This window comes from Ochotona curzoniae, unplaced genomic scaffold (genome assembly GCF_017591425.1).
Source record: "Ochotona curzoniae isolate NIBS_2020 unplaced genomic scaffold, NIBS_Ocur_1.0 contig_2210, whole genome shotgun sequence".
Lineage (NCBI taxonomy): Eukaryota > Metazoa > Chordata > Mammalia > Lagomorpha > Ochotonidae > Ochotona > Ochotona curzoniae.
This window is the reverse complement of record NW_024465369.1, coordinates 35,476,542-35,488,948: the sequence shown is the minus strand read 5'-3', so window position 1 is coordinate 35,488,948 and position 12,407 is coordinate 35,476,542. Positions and strand designations below refer to the sequence as shown.

Here is a 12,407-nt window from a genome sequence, read left to right as displayed (position 1 = left end):
AACCTGGGTGTCCATCAGCAGGTGAATGGCCAGAAACAGGGTGAATGTATACACAATGGAATATTCTTTGGCCGTAATAAAGTGAAATCCTGATATTTGGAGGAAAATGGATCAAACTATAACCATCATGTAAAATTAGATAAACCACAGAAAGACCAATGCCACATATTCTCCCTCACACAGGAAAGCTTTAAGTCTATCTGGATCCCTGCTGCTCCACTTCCTAATCCAACTCCCTGCTAATGCACCTGGGAAAGCAAAGGAAGATAGCCCAAGTGCTTGGGAGCCACTGCACCCACATAGCGGATCCACAGGACGCTCCTATAGTTTAGCTCAGGCCTGCCCATTGATGCCATTTGAAGACAGAAGACCTTAACTCTTCACTCTTCCCTCTAACTCTGCCTTTCAGATACATGAATAGAATTTGAAAATACAGTGGTCCAATAACTCCTTGGAAGGATGTCAAATCACCTACTTGAAGTCCGTCTGATTAGTAGAGGCTCAAGAGACAGAGGGGTGAGGATTATAGAAGGAAATTGAGTAAGAAGCGCCAAAACACAAAATTAACCAAGTGTGCTGTTGCACATAGCGAGCTGACACAGTTCACAACACTGTATTTACGTAAGAACTGGAAAGGAGCTCGTAGGTTCCAAAGGCAAGAGTGAGGAGAGGGAAATGTGAGTTGCCTGGATTGGTAGGCTTACACTCTTCATATGGGTTGAAGCCAAAATTTTTAAGAAGCAGAATAACTTGGAAGAAAACACATTGCCCATGCAGTGCTCTTAGGCCCAAGTCCAGTGAGTGCCTCACTCAGCACCATGCTCGCGTCTGAACTGCCTTTGCTCGCTGCCCTGGTAGATCCATCGTCCCTGCAGCTCGTAAACACAGGACCTCTCTTCGAGGATGTGCAGTATTTACACACGTGTGAATTGACTTTCAAGGAAACGTGTGTGATTTGTTGACTGAGGTGAAGAGAACTCCTAATAAATGAAGCACATTTTAACTGCGCTAGATGAAGTTCACAATGTAAAATGACAATTGGGCACAAAAATGTTAGACTGCTGATATGCAATAGCCTTGCTTAGAATGCAGTATCTGGATATTCAATCTAGAATATAGAACAGAAAGAAACAGATGGAAAAGAATCTAAATGTATTTTTTAACTAAAAACAGGATTTAAAAGAACAGGTTAATAATAGCACACAGAGCAAGTCATACAGTGTGAATCGTTAGGCTATATTTAAAATCTATTTTATTTCCTCAAACATGTCTTATGCAGCTGCTTTAAAGCACCATGTTCCTTAGGTACAGTGGTCAGCCATGTACACTTCCATGCAGTCCTTGCATTCATGAAAGGCTCATGGCCTACTACCAGAAAATGGTGTTTGTCTTTATTTTTGTATTTTAATAAATTCCTTGAAAGAAACGGTGAGTCCTAGCAATGGGAGAATGTCACAGTCTAGCAGAGCAGGTGAGGGTGCTAAGAAGAAACTTTATCCAAGAAAGTATCTGTACTCACTGTAGTGAAACTTTAAGAATTAACAGGAACTGGCAAAGGTTCCTGGTTTCTATGCAAAGGCCCCAAAGCCAGTCTAAGGCCCTGAAAGGTGCTCAGGGAGTTACAATGACAGGAGTAGATTAAGATGCAATAAATACTACCTTACCATAAAAAGAAGGATCTGAATGATAAGACCAACCTCCAGATTGTTTGCCCCATCATGTAGCTGGACTCTGAGAATGAGGAGTATGTTTTTCAAACCAAAAATTGGACACATAGCCTATGAAGAAAATAAGATACTTGGGATTTGATTCTTAGAAGCCATGTTGTAGGGAAAAGGAAATGTGACAGAAATGATGCTGACTTGCCTTGCTTGTTCTACCTTCCTTCGGGCCCTGATCCCCTTTCTTGGGGTTCATGGGTCCCCAGTATATGCCCTGTTCCCTGAAGAGGTCCCCACCGAAGGACTCTACATTGCCCTTTCCTTCCAGAAAGCACTCTGTCCCAATTTGTACTGCCACTGCATAGAATGCAAAACCCTGAAAGACACTGATGACCAAGTTCACAGTGGAATGTGTCTGAAAGGCTGAGTACTGACATTTTCAAAGTGGCTGCTTTCCTTGTTTTTAATGGACTTGAGTAGTTTTAGGTTTCTGTTCTCTATTTGAGCTTTTCTAGGTTATAATTGACATCACATATTTGGTGAGCCTTTTCAGGGTGACTTTTAAGGTTCCAGCAAGTCTCTTTGTAAGTTGAGAATACATTTCTTTATTACTGAATAATATTCCAGTGTATAGATATACTACAGTTTGTCCATGTATCAAAGGCCAATTCTAAGTTTTAGCAATTATGAATAAAGCTGCTAAGATTGTCGCTATATAGGTATAGACATGCATCTTCATCTCTTTTGAGTGAATGCCTTGGAATACATTGCTGGATTATATGGAAATCATGTTTAGTTTTATTAGAAACCACGTGTCATTCAAAGGGGCCATACCCTTGGCCTTCCCACCAGCAATGAATCAGAGTTCCTCTGGCTTCACCAGCGTTTGATGTCATCAGTATTTTAGACTTCAGCCATTCAGCTAACTGTGCATATAAGGAGGCTACCTTTTTAATCTATAGAAATCATTCCCCAAACTCTGAGGAGACACTAACCATCGGTAGATGAAAACTTGTGTGAACCAAGCGAAGTCCTGCATGCAGGCAAGTGCAGAAGGAAACTTCGGATGGAGGCCACCTTTGTCTGAGGGTCCTAGGGCACAGCACCTGTAAACTCTGGTTTTAGAATGTCCCCTCAACATTCTAAAGTTGTGTTTCATTGTTTTTTTGGTCACCTCTTTCTACCTCCCCTACCTCCTACACGCAGGCACATTCAAGATATAGAGTCAAAGTGCCTGGGATAAAACAGAGAGGACCCATGGTGCTAGGATGCTTAGTTGAGAGTACCTCTGTATTATCTTTCACACCAACTGTTTATTCACAAAGATGCAATCTTGCATCTTCCCCTACCCCTGAGTTTCTATAGGAAGAGCTTTAGGAAGTTGAAAAATATTGTTGAAGGCATGCTCTCTTGCCTCTCCCTTGAGTAATTAGAATATTTAAGTAGCTTTAGCTAGGAAAATGCAAAACAAGGTGTTGCTTTTTCACAGGAAATTGGACATTCCTGGGCATCATGAAGTGTTGGTAATCTCTCCAGTTTGTCTGTATACAAAATCATTTCATTTACTAACAATGATGGGAATTCAGATGCTGACTTGTGTTTCTTTAATATCCTCCAAAGATGGTGAAAAAGCAGATATTTCCGTGAACATGTATGAAGATATCAACATTATCACTGGCGCACTGAAACTGTACTTCAGAGATTTGCCAATCCCACTTATTACGTACGATGCTTACCCCAAGTTCATAGAGTCTGCCAGTGAGTATGAATGCACGTGTCCCCAGCAGCCACCAGACTCTCTCCCTGTCGCTGCTCCTCCAGGCTTTCCTGCTGGGTCTCTAATGTGTTTTTACAAACTATTCCCCCTTCACCTGTCCCCACAGTTCCCTTCACAAGCATTTCACCCTCTCTAGCAGTTTCCATTTGACTTCTGCCATCTGAACTTTCAGGATGTACCCATCCTTGTTTTCCAAAAGAAACAAAAAACCCGACACCTGCTCTTTAGATGTGGTTTACCACTCTCGGAAAAGTACTAGTGACTATCTAGGAAAGCAATATAAAAATATGAGAGGAACTGTAATCCTTAGATTTAGCAAACATCAGATCTGTTGTCAGATTATTGGAAGTTTCTGCCTTCTTATCAGTTTCTGTGCATGTCCAGGTTCACACAGACCATTCACAAACATTGCACACATCGGCACTGGCTCGTGGCTCTTAAGTTAGCACTATTTTAGATCAAAATGTCAAACTCAATCCTGGTTGAAATGAGAATGAGAAAAGCGCTCATTTGCCCAATTTTATTTATGCGGCCAAAAATTATACCTGTAATTCACACTTCTTTTTTTTTTAAAGGGAATTCTTAACAGATTTTAAGTGTTGGCATTACTTTTTTTTTTTAAGATGGGCTATTTCTGTCATTTTGCTTCTGCCTTTAAAACCAAATGTTGTCTTGGTCTTTACATACTGACATCACTTCTTTAGTTACTCTGATTTACCCTTTTGACTTTAAAATCTCATGTAGCACATATTCTCTGTTCTGACTTTGTTTCCCTTTCAGAGCTTTGGTTAAAAAGATGTTGGTAGTTAGTTCCATGGAACCCTGACTGCTTAGAAGTCAGCTCAGGGTCGTGTGGAGAGAACAGGCAGGAGGATTACGCTGGTTTTAGAGTGGGCACAAATGATTTAACAAGAGAGCCTGAAAAGTTGAGGTCCCACCCATAGGAACAGAACTCCCCTCCCCTGGAGCTGGCCAAGGGCACTTGCAGACCATGTCTCATGGGACAGATGTCATCTCCCCAGAGTGCATCAATGCAACCACCACTCACATGCGAAGTGTTTTCCATACACGGTCTCGAGCACTGAGACCAAGTGGACAGGTGTGCTGTCCCCACAGTGCCAGGGAATGGAGTTTGCTCTAGACCTGATCCATGGACACCCAGTTAACAGGATAGAGCAGCGACTCATTGCAAGGTCTGAGCACCAGCACCACCTCGAGGCCAAACCCAAGCCTCTTGTTGGATCGCAGGCCCTTGGGCCCCTACTCCTCCAGAAGGTCTCATTACTGTTCCCTGTTCATGGAAATTTAAAAAAAAAAAAAGTCTCCTGCATTTCTTTTTTCAAATCTTTTTCACGTGAGTTTATTTCTGAAACAGCTTCCCTCTAAGAAATCAGCTAGACCCCTGATTCAGAGGGCTTTTTGAAATCGCATCGTAAGAAATTTCCCCATATCTCAGTGTAAATGCCACCTCCACGCAAGTTAACTAGATTGACCCAGGGTTCTGTGGTACCAGAGACCCCAGTCTGCATAAACTAACATCCCCCTGTGGTGGTGGTGTTTGCCAATGACAGCATCATTGTGGTCCTTGCACACGGTGTTTGCAGCAGTAGAATCTTTATTTTGATGTGTGGATACACCTGTCTTTTGAAGGGGCCTGCTGAAGGAAGAGCAGGGTCTTTTATGTTGAAAGCACCTGTACAAGGTGTCACGGATCATGCGAAGCACTTGACATGCATGCTGTCACTTAGAAAGTGCATGCTGTAGAGCCTAAGTAAATTGAGCAGGGTCACATCCCTATGGGAAGTGGCCTTAGAATTCAAACCCACATCTGCCTAATGTCAGAGCCCTTGCTCTCTCCGCTCAGCCTCACTTCCTACCTCATGTGACGGAGCAGGGAACAGAAGACATGCACAGAGAAGACAAGAGCTGGAGGACCTTTCCCAATGCAGCTTTTCAGCTTTTTATGTCATCATCAATTCTTAAAATTGTCACTGGCCAACAAGAGTCAGAATGTCCTGAAGCCCCCTTCTGTCTGCGTGGAGCCTGCGGGCTCCAGCGTAGAAGCGCAGACGTGACCATGAGTCACATCTCAGGGAGTCTGTGGGGACGTAATTCAAGAAGTGTCTTTTACCACAGAAACTTTAAAATTTGTGCGGTTTTTTTTTTTAATGTGCATTTCCCACAGACTTTTGGGGCAAAAGTGACTACAAGGAATAAAAAAGGGACACACAGGGGAAAGGCCAGAAACCCTTCCAAAGGGCTGAGCCACCTGCCCGTGCCCTGCAGACGTCTAGCTGTGCCCACTCCTACTCCCTCACTCCTCTTCCCATAGCATAGACATTGCTGCCATCGAATACAGGGGCTGCAGAGACAGCCCGCACACCCAGCCCTCCCCTGTCCCCCAGCCACACGGGAACAGCTCTGCCACCCAGAGCTCCTGGTGGGCCTGAGCCTAGCCGATCTGCCCTGGGCAAGCAGCCTACGAACCGTCTTCCCTGAAGACCCTAGAAAGGCCACAGGGCTTGCTCAGTGTGTTGCCTTGGCTAAGTCAGATTGAGTAAAAAGCAACAGTCCTACATCCCAAAGGCATAGTTTCTAGGAGAGAATGCTGGAAAGGCGAGTTTGCTGGCTTTTCTTCTCGCCTGCCACGAAGCAAGTCACCCTTTTTTTTTTTGCTCGACTGAATCCTAGGTGCCTCCTTTGTGACAGCCTGTTCAAAGATGTAACAGGACATGCTTTAGGAGCCCTTCCACTCGACTTGGATACAGTCCCCAGTGCTCATTTCCTGTTCCCACCAGGTCCTCATTGCCCAGACCTTCCTCAGATGCCGTCTGTTCTCTGTCCATCTTCTTTCCCCTCACACTACTAAGGTCATTTGAGGACACTTGCAAAAGTCCATGGAAAAGAAAATTAAATGTTTGGGTACAAAAAGTTTAAATCCATGCATTTGGACTAATGGAAAATGCATAATTATGAGAAAAACTATGCATGGGTTTGAAAAATTTTCACACCAACCTAAACATCTTTTAATTCCACTTGCACAGATCTTTTGAAGTCCAGTCAAGGTCAGGTCTTGCATCTCCTCCCATGGAATTCCTCTGAAGGTCGCAATTCTCACACAAGTCTGTTTTCTCACAGTGCCTATGGCAGCCTCTTGCTTATGTAACAGCATTCTTCCACCCCACCCCCCTCTGACAGATTCCTCCACACTCAGGCCTTGCGCTTTTGACAACAGCCAATGATACCCACTCATCTCCAAACGCTTGCCATTGCGTCTGCCTCCCTCTGCATTCGGCTGCTTTCATCTGGAGCACTATCCCCTCCAACAAACCTATGATAAGAACCAAGAACACTTCTGGAAGTGGAAGGAGGAGAGTGACAGACTCCAGGAGGACTGTTCATTTGATTGTGGTGTATCTGATGCATGTCATGTGTTTCCTGATGTCTTTCTCAGATGTCCTCTTTCTGACCACCAAACTGACCCTGGGTGAGCTGGCTCACTGGGATGCCCGACGGACTCCCCTCTGACCTCCCCCATGCTCCATCTTTCCTGTTGCAGTTCACAGATGCCCCATCCTCCATGGGGCCTAAGTCCAACACCACAGGGCCACCTGGATGCTTGTCTTCTTCATCCACCCCGTGGCAGGCAGTCCCAGGCACCCTCCAAAATCTACCCAGAGCCCAACAACCTCTCTTCATCTTCCCTTCCACCAGATTTTTCTAATAATTCCTCTAACTGCCCCTCTGCTTCTATTGTGTCCTTCTGTAGCCTGTCTTCCACAAGGCAGTCAGAGGAGTGTTAGCTGTGAAAACTGAGTCAGTTCATGACATTTCTTCCCAGTTCTTTCAGTAAATGCCACATGCTTACATGGGCCTGCAGCCTGAGACACTGTTCCCCACTTTATCATAAACTTCCCTCTGGGTTCTGAGCACAGCTATCCTCTGCCAGGAGCCAACTTCCCCCTGCCCAGACTTCCACGTGGCTTATTCTCTCTCCCTCCAGGTTGTTCCTGGAGACTTTGTTCCTCACTCAGGCCTATCCTGACAACCCTGTTTAAACTTGCAACTCCAGAACTCCTAGTCCTACTTATCCTGGATATTTTTTCCATTCCATAGCACTTGCTGCACTCTGATGCACTATACGCAGTGGGGTTTCATGGTCAGTCAACGCCCAGTAGATAGCAAGCTTTAGTGAGAAGCACATTTTATTTTCTTGCCCCCCCCACCACCCTTCATTTCTACTCATCACAAGGTTCTCCCTGCTAAGATTAGTAGTATAAGCTGAAAAGGCAGCAAAGTTGCTCTGTTTTCAATTTTCAGAATTGTATGGATTCAATAACTAGTCCTGTGCTAAAACTAAGTAGCAGTTTTCCATAGCAAATGAAATTTCCTTCCCTTATCTCTGGAAATTAAAGCCTTGAACCTGAGCACTGCACCTGGGCTGGTAACCTGTCGTTGTCGAAAGACACCCAAGCCTCAGACACCATGCCTTATGTATCACAGCAAGAGGCAAATGACAGGTTCTTCATTGGGAAAAAATGAGCCAGAACCATGAAGCAGCTTTGCATAGAATGTGTAAAATCGGTTTCTTTGAATGAGAAAGCTGCAGTCACCATTCACATTATGAAATTTAGCAAATCTGTTCTGCTTGTGCTACAGAACTGTCCCTTTCATCTTAGGCTAGTTCTTAACCTGAGTATATTACATTACCATCAAGTTGGTTTGCTTTGCAAGTTAGGAAGATCAGGGCTCTTTTTTCCCCCTCACATGTTACATTAAACCACATGTTGCCTTCCCAGCCTTACCCACCCTCCTGATTATGGTTGAGCAGCCAGCCCAGGGTCCCGCTGTGATTGCCCAAAACCCCACCCGATCTTTCCAGCACCCGTGTGCATGGAGCAGGAATGCTCTGCGGTGCTCCTGTAGAAGGCACAGAACTCCAAAGGCCTGTGTTGTCTGTGACTGTAGAAGTGAGAGGTAACCTTAGTGGATTCCACATCCTTGAAAGGCCAGGCCAGGTCAGTCCAGCTGGTCTGTGGCTAACACAGCAGAACTGAAATATCCAAGTGGAGATGCCTCCCCTTCAAAGCTTGCACTGCGGAAGTCACAGCTATTTCAGGGAACCCGCCAGCACATGCCGCACTTAAAACTGCCCTCAGGCTGCAATGCATTCTGAACACCCTAAGTATAGAAAATGCCTGTACTTCGAGGGCAGATCTGATTTTTATAGATAACACCAAGTGCTTAAGGCCAAGTCTCCTAAATAACCATTGGATGATAGCAAATCCTGGTCTAAAACATATACATGTTTGAAAAATAGTTAGGATATATACATACAAGATTTCAAATTCTTAAAAATGAAAAAAATATATATGAATGTCAGTTAATAAGCCTTAACTAGGAGTCACATGGCAGTGGGTGGCATGTCCTGTATTCTGTCACCAGAAGGGGCCTGGCAGAGGATCTTAGTGGCACGCCATCTCTGAAGTGTGCCGGTGGTGTTGTAAGAGAAACTCACTTGAACATGAGTCATTCTCTGGGTCCATGTGTCCGGATGTCTTCATAGTTACATTTCCTATTTAACATATGCTTTCTGCAGTTGCCAAACTCAAGGACAGCTGAGTATTGCCCCCCCACCAAAGCCCAGGCGAGCACTGTTGCTGCCTTGAAGCAAGGCCCCTTTAGAAACCCGAGCCTTGCCCCTTAGATTGCTCGAAAGCTTGGGCAGGGACTTTAAGGAAGCACCTGAGCGACCCATTTCAGATGGCCACAGAGCAGAGGGTGGGGTACCATGTGCGCCCACTTTCGGTAAAAGTTTTTCTCTGTGGTGTTCTGCCTTCCCTTTTAGAAATCATGGATCCAGATGAGCAGCTGGAAACCCTTCACGAAGCCCTGAAACTACTGCCCCCTGCTCACTGCGAAACCCTCCGCTACCTCATGGCGCATCTAAAAAGGCAAGTTACACACTGGGATTCCTGCTCCATCGCATCCCACCGTTTAAGGCTCACACAACAACACATGAAGGACAGGACAAGTGATCCATGGAGGAAATGAATAAACGTGCAGCTGTGTTGCCTTCTCCCGTGACGCTGCACGGGTTGAGAAAGGACACTAAAAATAGCCTGCCCTGGGATGGGACCACAGACACGGTTCTGACATAAGCAGGATTTGCAGTTCCGGTGTACAGTGGCAGATTCGTGAGGAACACTGGTGTCACACCAGGGACACGCATCGGTGTCTGTGGGAAGGACATGCTTGGGGCTTTAAAGGCACTTGCGTCATAAAGCAAAAGCAAAGCAGCTGGCAAGACATCTCCCTTTCCTTTCCTTGTCTCTGCTTCAAAGCAAGCACTTCGAGCTCTGTGAGATCTTTAGATTACTGAATTAATGTTGCCATCAGCAAAAGCTGACATAAAATGTGATGAAATACAGGGTAGAGGGAGGAATGGAAAACCAAATGTCTCAATTAGTTTTGGTTTTCCAAGCAATGGGTAGTAACATAGCATTTCCCTTGAGTCAGTCTTGGTTTCTATCAATTGATGCTGTTTTCAAAATTCTGTGACCAAGTTTTAGCGGTTTTAGGATTTCAAGACAGAAAACCAATCAGAAAATAATTGAGTGTGCCCTAAGCCTCGACTTCCCAACAGTGAGATCTGAGTCATTCACAGATGTTTACATTTTCCCATTTTAAAAGCACCAGAGCTAAAGGCTTTGTTTAACATGCATCATCAGCCTCCCATCTGAGTGCTTCACATTTGCATGTAAGTCGTCCTCACCAGAACAAATAATCCTGTTGCTGCAGTAGTAAAAAAAAAATATGAACATTGACTGCCTGATGCCGTGGCTTAGCCCCAGCAGCTTCCCACTACTGCCATGACTATCCGCCTTCCCCAAGCAATTCGGCAAACCCCAGAGTAAATGATGCGGCAAATGTGGAGGGGGAGGGGAGCGGAGTAACCAAGGCGCCCTTGGCAGGACAGCCCAGCCCAGGAACCCTGCCTGACCGTCATCAGAGCTCAGATTATTCCAGAGAAAGCCAGTTCTTTGAAGTGTGGGGAAATACAGTGAAACAGCTCAGCAGGATGAGTGCGAAGTGGGACCCTGGCCATTCTAGCCTTTGGCTAATTCTCAGGCTCAGGGAGGACCCCTGCAACTTCCAGGAAGTCATGTGCTGCTGCCCTTCTGTGTTTTTCAGAGTGACCCTGCACGAAAAGGAGAACCTTATGAATGCAGAGAACCTTGGGATTGTTTTCGGCCCAACCCTCATGAGGTCTCCCGAGCTGGACGCGATGGCCGCCTTGAATGATATCCGATATCAGAGACTGGTGGTGGAGCTGCTCATCAAAAATGAAGACATTTTATTTTAACCTTTTAATTTGAGGGAAAAAGAGATGTTTTACAGATGAAGGAAATGTTTTATAGTAACTTAATTGGCTCCCACAGCCAAAGTATTTCTTGGATCGAGTATGGGCACATTACCAGATAAAAATGAAGGAACTTTCTATTGTTTCTATAGCACTGCTCAGCTGTCCGTGTCAAACAGTGAACACATGCTTTCCAGTTCTAGTAAGCCTGGGTATTTATCATGTTAAGAGAAACTCCAGCTATTGCATGACTAGTCCCCCTATCTGGCAACAAAACTCCCATGCCAAGGAAACCACACACCTGCACCTGCACCTGCACCGCATCTCTGTCCCGGGTAGTCTGTGGTTGTAACCCAGCATGTTTCACACCGTGAGCCTCTCGTGACTTCGCTTTGGGGTCTGTGTCATGGGTTTGTGATGCTCGTACAAACATGCACACATAAAACAGCACCTCTGGCTGTGCATTCCCATAGACCACATCATATGCCTACCCTTCACAAATGGCTGACTTTCAGTTCCTCTTAGTTCTCTACATAGTACTTTCTTTCCAGCAAAAGCAAAATGTGTCCTTGGATTTGCTATCTTTATTAAATTAGCTCTACCAATAAAAAATGTACAACACAGAGCCATTTGCCGTTACATTATTATGGGTTTCGGGTTCTTAGGTTTGCATTTTAACCCAGCAAGTGTTTATTAAATTTGGCCCTTGGAAAATAAGAAAAATTCATAACCTGTTTTTCCTCCCAGAACTGAGATTGGGGAAAAACAAAATGTTTGGTAATTTACTTCACTTTGAGTGCTTCCTCTCACCTCTTAGGCTTGATTTAAAAGTTTTGGGGCAGGATCTTGGCCCACTGGCTAAGACTGGTCAGGATGTCCATGTCCCGTATTAGAATAGCTGAATTTGGTACCCAGCTCTAGTGCCTTATTCTCTCTCTGCCAAAATAAAACCCTGGGGAAGTAGCAGGTTGGGTTCTTGTCATCCACATGGGAGATGTGGATTGAGGGTCCTGACTCCCAGCTTTGGCCCAGTCCAGTCCAACCCAGCGCCAGGCTTTGCAGGCATTTAGGGTATACACTAGATGGGAAACATACACATGCTCTTCCTGCCTCTCAACAATGTTCAGTTTTGTGATGAGCTCCTAAAATAAAGTGCTAAGAAATAGTACACTCAGTCATTGGATTTATTCTTCTTCTTGTATTGCCCTGGCCAACATCTGGAATGTTTTCTTGACTTTTGGAGGTGGTGTCAACAGGAATTCCTGTAGGCAGCACAAGAAGCTAGCTAGCAGAGTAACTCTTTCACATCCTTTTGCGTGCTCCAGTGTGCACTGGAAAAAGGGTCTGTAGCTGGATGCCTGCACGCTGGTCCAGGGCTGGACCTTCACCACCCACCCTGGGGGCTTTGGGTTAATGGCCCTCTAGGACCTGTGTCCTTGTGTCAAATCAACACTCTCCTAGAACTAAAGTTCCAGCCAGCTTTTCAAAGTGAAGCAGTATTGAAGACATATTTCCAACCTTTTGAGACTCTCAGATAGAAGCACATAGAAAAATCTTTAGTTTTCCCTGGTTTTGCCCCTAAGTAGGAAGTATTAGGTCTCTATGC

At 45.0% G+C, this 12,407-nt stretch overlaps 1 protein-coding gene across 6 annotated transcripts in view; it reads left to right on the top strand.

Annotated features, from left to right (window-relative positions):
* CHN1 (chimerin 1) overlaps positions 1-11,969 on the top strand; it is a 194,671-nt gene extending 182,702 nt beyond the window's left edge. For 3 of the 6 annotated variants that reach the window (XM_040971745.1, XM_040971744.1, XM_040971748.1), the window contains 3 exons: positions 3,282-3,419; positions 9,287-9,392; positions 10,633-11,969. In XM_040971745.1, coding sequence (XP_040827679.1) covers positions 3,282-3,419; positions 9,287-9,392; positions 10,633-10,804 — 416 coding nt within the window. In that variant the 3' untranslated portion in view covers positions 10,805-11,969. The remainder of the gene's footprint in view (positions 1-3,281; positions 3,420-9,286; positions 9,393-10,632) is intronic. The other 3 variants (XM_040971750.1, XM_040971749.1, XM_040971746.1) reach the window with 1 other exon arrangement.
* The last annotated feature ends 438 nt before the right edge of the window (positions 11,970-12,407 follow it).